The sequence below is a fragment of the Salmo salar genome, chromosome ssa09, assembly GCF_905237065.1.
Source record: "Salmo salar chromosome ssa09, Ssal_v3.1, whole genome shotgun sequence".
Classification (NCBI taxonomy): Eukaryota; Metazoa; Chordata; class Actinopteri; order Salmoniformes; family Salmonidae; genus Salmo; species Salmo salar.
The window spans coordinates 115,814,272-115,823,281 of NC_059450.1; the positions used below are offsets into that span (position 1 = coordinate 115,814,272).

A 9,010-nucleotide genomic window follows, 5' to 3' on the forward strand; every position below is an offset into this window, starting at 1 on the left:
GTACAAGAAAGTTTTCTTCTTTCCTTCTAGTGTCTGACTGTCTGTCCGTAAGAGTGGGCCGGGCTACTGCCTGTCTCGAAAACATGCCTTCAGAATGTACATCAAGATTTTCTTAATTTTCTTAAAATGTCTCTAAGTGTCTCAAGTCATCTCGACTTTATGTCCCGAGATGTCTCGCGACATTGAAAGATGAAGGTGATGGCTGAGTATGTCTATACCTGCCCCGCACAAGGGTGCATAACAATGTTCATGAAAAAGTACCTGATGTAAAAACCATCATCCATATTGGTCCCTGTAGACCAGGTTTGAGTGACCCTGGCCTGATGTGGTGCAGAGAAAACATGCCTGTTAGACAGTATACTGTATATCCAGGTTTATGAGCCAAAGCTCTCTAAGTAATGGCTCTGAAGATTTAGACAAAGGGTGTGTGTGTGTGTGTGCGCGTGCGTGCGTGCGCGTCTGCATGTGTGTGACTGAGGCAGTGTTTGTGTGTGTATGCCTGTGTGTGTATGCCTGTGTGCGTGAGTGCGTGTCAGGCTGGGTGTCTTGTCTGCCTGAGGCCGTGTGTATGCATACAGTGTGTTGTGCGAATAGCCGGTGTATCTGTGTGTGCGAATGCGAGCATGTGTGTGTGTTACCGATGGGCTGTACGTGTGTATGTTTCAGAGCGGGTGTTGTGTTGTTCCATGCAGCCCTTAGGGAGGGGCTCTGACATTGAAGACGGGTTAAATCCTGTTTTACATTCAAGTGGCAGGCCCCAGTTCATTAGAGGGAGGATCATTCCTCCTCAAGACCAAAGGAAGCGCATACTAAACAAGAGCAGTTGTTGGGGAGAAAATGTGAGTGTACGTGCGTCTGTGTGTGTGCACGTCTGCTCTGTGTGTGTGTGTGTGTGTGTGTGTGTGTGTAAAGAGAGTTAAGAAATGACCTCAGGTTCCTCCTTTATCTCTTGCTTTCTCAGGTGTGAGTTCTTCAGCTGATAGCCTGTTCCATGGTGGGTGTGAAGGTGTGCCTCTACATCTCAGATAGGGACTGTGAGTTTGTGGGGACATGGGCGTCTCTCCTCAACCCTATGCCCTGGCTGTCTGTCTGTCAGTGACTTTGAAGGCTTATCTCAGCCCCTGAACGGAGCTGCAGTCTCTAGGGAAATAGTACCTTGGCCACATGGGCTTGACACTGAAACGGAAAACATGAGAGGAAATATTTGAGTGAGAACTGAAGGTAGACCCCCCCCTCCTTTACACCCCCCCTCCCTCCCTCCCTCCCTCCCTCCCTCCATCCTATCCCCAACTACACCACCCTCAACACCACTTCTCGACGTGCCCCACCCCCTTCTGTTCTCCACCTCTTATCTTCCCTCACTCTTACCACTCATTTTACCCTATCAACCCTCCTCTTTCAGTCTCTCCATCCCCAGCCACACCACTCATTCTTTCACTGCTACAGCCTCATCCCTCCTCTATTCTGTCCAGGTCGTGAGGGGAGGGAAATACGCTCATCTATAACCTGTCATGGTGCCGTGAGGTGAGTTGGTGATGTTGTGAGTCAGTCCATGGTCCGGGTATTTGTCAGTGTGGGTGCGTGCTGCTTGGCGCCATGCCCTTTAGACGCGCCAGGCCCCAGGAGCCGCCTGCATGCCAAACAGAGCTGCCTGCGCAGTCAGACGCAGCCGAGGAGAGGGGGGGGGTGGGGGGGCACGATGCAGCACCCAGACACACCCTGCATGAGAAACTAACTGCGCCAAAACGCCTGGGATGGAGTGGTGGAGAGAAAGAGAAGGAAAGAGAGGGATGGTTAGTAAGAAGCACTGGATGGGCTTCCGACCTCAGGACAGAGGTGAGTCTCAGCAGCTCGTGCCTCGACCCGAACCTTCTCATCTATCCAGTGAATCGATGGATGAGAGAGATAACCCGCACCTGGGCCTGTAACCTACTCAGTGATCCCTATAATCACCCTCCCGCGGTGTTATCCAGACAGCACGGGAGGTGCTGCTCTGTGTGTAGTGTACCCAGAGAGGAGGATGGAGGAATACATGGCATCAATGCTTGGTTGAGTGATAGGAACTACACACAACGAATTAAGGGAATGTCAGCCATTTTGATTCCATATTCTTATTCCATTTCTATGGTGTCAAATCTGATAGATAACCCTACATTTGTGTATGCAACATTCTGATCTCTTTAAAAGGTGCTACACATAGGATATTTTTTACATTTTTGCATTGTAATTTCAGAAATTAGAATATGCGAGTTGAGCCTTTTACTTTCGGTTTTGTTCCAACAGTTGTAAAAACTATATTTGTTATTGAAAATATATTTCACTGCGATTTAGATGATACAATGATTCCCTACACTATTCAGTGCTTATTTGCGCACATGAACTGAAATTGAGCGAACAGTGTAGAATGTTAATTAACAACCATGACATAGCGATTTCTCCAATATAACACAGCCACTAAGTCAGAACAGCAATGGTGGATAAGTATTAAGTGAAACACTATCATTCCACTATTAGCGCCAAATATATTATGGCCATTTTCTGAAATTACAATGCAATTTTCATTTTATTTTATCCTGTGTAGCACCTTTAAGTACTGACCACAAAGTAGTCTTTTCACGTAGGGGTCAAACACACAACAATAACACCAGTTTGATTTTGTAACTGTGTTTATGTACATATTCATACATACATACATACATACATAGTCTAATGATGTACAATAAGTTTTACTGAAGGCCATGCAGAAATCAAATGCATCACACTGCAACTCCATACAGATTATCTCTGACCCAGAGACTAACTCGCCTCGTTCCACCATCCAGGTTTTGCAAGCTAATGTTCTGTAGCGCAGCGGTCAGGATGGTGGCTCAGGCTACAGGCTAACAATACCTAAATGTACTCAATCATCTCACACAAACATACAGGTTATACAAATGGTATAGTTTCTTAAGGTTGGTATTTTGATTAAGTTGTGGCTCCAACTATCAACCCTCGATTGACTAAAGGTATGAAATATCGTTACTTTACAGTTCAACTACTCTGTAGAAATCGAATATTGAATTCAAGATTGCATTGAACATGTTTAATAAAGTAATTACAACTCATGACAAAAAATAAAACTGGCAAAGCGCTACTTGCTATATGAATCACAAAACCCTTCGGAAAATGTAAGCCCAAGCCTAAATGGGTTAAAAAAAATAAAAATCTGTAAGAACAGAACAAACACATTAAAAGAAAAACCCACAGACTTACACGCATACAGAGACATCGAATTCCAGAAAGATAGACCATTGTTGATGACCTATTTCTACCCTATATCGTTCAATTCACATAGGCCTAGTTCATCTATTCAACACATCAACATTGGCTACATCTCCTCCTCCTACGTCACCAGCATGGATTACTACAAAGAATCCAAGTAGTCCTTTGTACGGATATAGAATCAACTGATATAAAAAAAAAAAAATAGCATCAATCAAAACCATATTTAGGTGAGCACAGCATGGGCTGGCTCAGAGTATGGCTTAGGAATTGTACAGGGCTCTTTGATTCATAAAGTAAACACGATGAGGAGTAAATAAACTCAAATTAGGCACTCCCACAGTGTGTGTGTGTAAAATAAAACGAAATTTTAAAAAATCTAACATCCAATATTATCTTATTATATATATTTTTTTTAATCCTTAATTTAACTATGCAGGTCAGATAAGAACAAATCCTTATTTTCAATGACAGCCTAGAAACAGTGGGTTAACTGCCTTGTTCAGGGGCAGAGACAGATTTTTACCTTGTCAGCTCGGGGATTTGAACTTGCAACCAGCAATTTAACACAATCACCCACCCACCCACCCACAAACTACTATCACAGAGGACAGAACCAAATCATGCCTTTCACTGATCCCCTTTGTACCCATGTGTCTGAGGGTCATACACACTCCCCATCAGTCCTCTCTGTCTCATTCACACACAAAGAAACAAACACACACTTCGTCACCTTTGCCACTCAAGCGCTCTACTTGTCTTGGCCTTTGTCGTTGCCGTGGTGCCTGTCGCCATGGGAGTGGTTGCAGCGGTCGCGACAGTCTGGGCACTCCCCTCCGTCATCGTCATCCTCATGTATAATCTCCACCTCCAGGCGTCCGATGTAGAGCGATACCGCACACAGCCAGAAGAGGGCGATGCTGCTCACCACAGAAACATTCAGCAGCACGGCAGGCAGGGAGAGAAGCATCATCCTCCTCAGGGAAAACAGGCTGCCCACGTAGGACGCCCCGCCGAACGATACACACACACCACCCAGAATGAAGAAGGCTGGGGGAGAGAGAGAGAGGCGAAAAGATTGATGACTGATAGTAGTGTATTTATAATGGGTGTGGGTGGGTTTCTGCAACGTTAAGGACGTTTCTGATCATTTGCGTCGCTGAAATAGAATAGAGCCTTGCCCCTGGCCCTCCTAGCCTCCTTACCATAGCCTGCTTCTCGTCCTACGTCACTCTGGACGAATGCGATGACCCCGATACCGGTGGCCAGGAGTCCATTACGGAACCAAGACAGGAAACCTAGAACAGAACAACACGGAGATTACAGCCCAGTCTGAAAACAACCCCCTCATCCCTTCCTCTAACCCTTCTCCCATGTTGCTGAAGTTCCTGGATTCAGATGTGTAAACATAGCCTAGACGCATGCAGATTTTCTTACATTACAATAACTAATCTAACTGTGCCAAAAGGACTTCTAACAAAATGCATAGCATAGTAATTAAATAAATAGCCTGTCTTTAAACCTCTTCCTAATCTACAGTGCCTTCGGAAAGTATTCAGACCCTTTGACTTTTTCCACATTGTTACGTTACAGCCTTATTCTAAAATTGATAAAAATATGTTTTTTTCCCCCCCATCAATCTACACACAATACCCCATAATGACAAAGTGAAAACAGGATTTAAGAAATGTTTGCACATTTATTACAAATAAAAAACTGAAATACCTTATTTACATAAGTATTCAGACCCTTTGCTATGAGACTCGAAATTGAGCTCAGGTACATCCTGTTTCCATTGATCATCCTTGAGATGTTTCTACAACTTGATTGGAGTCCAGCTGTGGTAAATTCAATTGATTGGACATTATTTGTTAAGTCACACACCAGTCTATAGAAAAGGCCCCACAGTTGACAGTGCATGTCAGAGCAAAAACCCAAATCATGTCGGTAGAAGGAATCGTCCGTTGAGCTCCGAAACAGAGCTGTGTCGAGGCACAGATCTGGGGAAGGGTACCAAAATATTTCTGCAGCATTGAAGGTCCCCAAGAACACAGTGGCCTCCATCATTCTGAAATGGAAGAAGTTTGGAACCACCAAGACTCTTCATAGAGGTGGTTGCCCGGACAAACTGAGCAATCGGTGGAGAACGGCCTTGGTCAGGGAGGTGACCAAAAACCTGGATGGTCATTCTGTGGAGATGGGAGAACCTTCCAGAAGGACAACCATCTCTGCAGCTCTCCACCAATCAGGCCTTTATGGTAGAGTTGCCAGACGGAAGCCACTCCTCAGTAAAAGGTACATGACAGCCTGCTTGACAGCCCGCTTGGAGTTTGCCAAAAAGGCACCTAAAGGACTCTCAGACCATGAGAAACAAGATTCTCTGGTCTAATGAAACAAAGATTGAACTCTTTGGCCTGAATGCCAAGTTTCACGTCTGGAGGAAACCTGGCACCATCCCTACGGGGAAGCATGGTGGTGGCAGCATCATGCTGTGAAGATGTTTTTCAGTGGCAACGACTGGGAGACTAGTCAGGATTGAGGGAAAGCTGAACGGAGCAAAGTACAGAGATCCTTGATGAAAACCTGCTCAGAGCACTCAGGACCTCAGACTGGGGCTAAGATTCACCTTCCAACAGGCCAACAGGACAACAACCGTAAGCACACAGCCAAGACAAAGTAGAAGTGGCTTCGAGACAAGTCTCTGAACGTCCTTGAGTGGCCCAGCCAGAGCCCAGACTCGAACAATCTGAAAATAACCTGTCAGAGTTTGAGAAGAATGGGAGAAGCTTGTAGCGTCATACACAAGAAGACTCAAGGCTGTAATCGCTGCCAAAGGTACTTCAACAAAGTACTGCTAAACAGTCTAAATACTTATGTAAATGTGATCCGTTTTTTTCATTTTATAAATTGCTTTGTCATTATGGGGTACTGTGTGTAGATTTAGAATAAGGCTGTAACGTAACAAAATGGGGAAAAGTCAAGGGGTCTGAATACATTCCGAATGTACTGTAAATGTGCAGTTACCGGTTTCGTGGGACTTTCTCAGCATCTGCAGAACAAACAATAAGAAAAATACCAGCGATTTAGAAAGGTGCTTGATATCAGCACACACAGATCATTTCTGTAATGCAGGAGTATATTTATTGTAATTTACCAAGGCATCCGCCTTATCTAGTTCTGTCAGCTGATGATACTCCGGAATCCGAGCCTTGCCCCACTGCTCCTTCTCAACCACCCATTTCCGCGAAGACCCATGGACTCTCCTCGCCGGCAGTCCTCCGAGGTACTGCGGCCTGACGTGTTTCACAACCCGGGCGAACTGAGATGCAATCCGCGGCAGCTGTCTGCAAGTAAACCAACTCAAGGCAGCCATAGCTCGCTAAAAACACGACCTTTGCATGCCCTGTGAACTTTCACACTGCAAACGACACACGGAAGGAGGTGGTGCTCCCGTGCACAATGTTGGGAAATATATGATTGTAGCGCCGTCCTGCGTTTGGTATTGTAAAATAAACCGTGCCATATTCTTCCCTTATTACATGTGTATTTTATTTTGTAAACGTTTAACGTAGTCTGTTTCTACTTTACTACTGGTTTCCTCTCTCGGTACATCTGGTTAATCTCTTTATACGTTCCCTGCACCTTGTGTTTAGATTATTCAGCCACCAGATGGCGCCGATAGACCACAAAATCGAGTCCATTATCACGAGGCCAATGAAACAGTTTTAGTGTTTCAAATTGTTTGTGTGACAGGGAAGGAACCAACGATTCTGTAAGGAGTACTCCTATGACCCTAATTAGTGGGGAACATGTAAAAGGTATGAAACCACCTTTGCACCTGGTGAAGCTTTCAACTTTTTCTAGATGGTCCTGTGTAGAATGTGTGCCAGGCTTTATTGCTGTGCCCGGCTGTTATGCTCATGTGGGCAACCATTTTGGGGACCATGCAGTCTGATTGAGAAGAAATGTTTGAGGTGTGGTTAATTGTAGTGAGAGCCAAATGCAACACAAAACTTCTGTGTTATTTATTTGACAACATTCCAAATGTTTTTGTAAAGTTATGCCTCTAATGCCCTTTAGTTTCCAGCTGGTTTGTGTTCGGATAGGCTTTATAAATGTGCCTAGAATCTCCGACTTAGAATATGTTACAGTTGTATTGATGTTAGGGGTGTGAATGTTCTGCATTTGAACCTATGCAAGGCCATGTGCTGTGCCTTCAGAAAGTATTCACACCCCTTTTACATTTTTTCATATTTTGTTGTGTTACAGTTTGGATTTGTTGTCACTGGCCTACACACAATACCCCATAATGTCAGTGGAATTGTTTTTAAAATGTTTACAAATTAATTAAAAATGAAAAGCTGAAATGTCTTGAGTCTATAAGTATTCAGTCCCTTTTATGGCAAGCCTATAGTTCAGTAGTAATAATATGCTTAACATTTACATTTAAGTCATTTAGCAGACGCTCTTATCCAGAGCGACTTACAAATTGGTGCATTCACCTTATAATATCCAGTGGAACAACCACTTTACAATAGTGCATCTAAATCTTTTAAGGGGGGGGTTAGAAGGATTACTTTATCCTATCCCAGGTATTCCTTGAAGAGGTGGGGTTTCAGGTGTCTCCGGAAGGTGGTGATTGACTCCGCTGTCCTGGCGTCGTGAGGGAGCTTGTTCCACCATTGGGGTGCCAGAGCAGCGAACAGTTTTGACTGGGCTGAGCGGGAACTGTGCTTCCTCAGAGGTAGGGAGGCGAGCAGGCCAGATGTGGATGAACGGAGTGCCCTTGTTTGGGTGTAGGGCCTGATCAGAGCCTGAAGGTACGGAGGTGCCGTTCCCCTCACAGCTCCGTAGGCAAGCACCATGGTCTTGTAGCGGATGCGAGCTTCAACAGGAAGCCAGTGGAGAGAGCGGAGGAGCGGGGTGACGTGAGAGAACTTGGGAAGGTTGAACACCAGACGGGCTGCGGCGTTCTGGATGAGTTGTAGGGGTTTAATGGCACAGGCAGGGAGCCCAGCCAACAGCGAGTTGCAATAATCCAGACGGGAGATGACAAGTGCCTGGATTAGGACCTGCGCCGCTTCCTGTGTGAGGCAGGGTCGTACTCTGCGAATGTTGTAGAGCATGAACCTACAGGATCTGGTCACCGCCTTGATGTTGGTGGAGAACGACAGGGTGTTGTCCAGGGTCACGCCAAGGCTCTTAGCACTCTGGGAGGAGGACACAAGGGAGTTGTCAACCGTGATGGCGAGATCATGGAACGGGCAGTCCTTCCCCGGGAGGAAGAGCAGCTCCGTCTTGCCGAGGTTCAGCTTGAGGTGGTGATCCGTCATCCACACTGATATGTCTGCCAGACATGCAGAGATGCGATTCGCCACCTGGTTGTCAGAAGGGGGAAAGGAGAAGATTAATTGTGTGTCATCTGCATAGCAATGATATGAGAGACCATGTGAGGATATGACAGAGCCAAGTGACTTGGTGTATAGCGAGAATAGGAGTGGGCCAAGATCAGAGCCCTGGGGGACACCAGTGGTGAGAGCACGTGGTGCGGAGACAGATTCTCGCCACGCCACCTGGTAGGAGCGACCTGTCAGGTAGGACGCAATCCAAGCGTGGGCGGCGCCGGAGATGCCCAGCTCGGAGAGGGTGGAGAGGAGGATCTGATGGTTCACGGTATCAAAGGCAGCAGATAGGTCTAGAAGGATGAGAGCAGAGGAGAGAGAGTTAGCTTTAGCAGTGCGGAGAGCCT

General features: G+C 45.8%; 1 protein-coding gene across 1 annotated transcript; it reads right to left on the minus strand.

Annotated features, from left to right (window-relative positions):
* Positions 1–2,648: 2,648 nt before the first annotated feature.
* Positions 2,649–6,713, minus strand: LOC106612395 (transmembrane protein 160). Its single transcript, XM_014213485.2, has 4 exons — positions 6,416–6,713; positions 6,286–6,310; positions 4,467–4,559; positions 2,649–4,311 (listed from the first exon to the last, which is right to left on the minus strand). The coding sequence occupies exons 1-4, from the start codon at positions 6,632–6,634 to the stop codon at positions 4,013–4,015; spliced, it is 636 nt and encodes a 211-aa protein (XP_014068960.1). The 5' UTR covers positions 6,635–6,713; the 3' UTR covers positions 2,649–4,012.
* Positions 6,714–9,010: the final 2,297 nt, after the last annotated feature.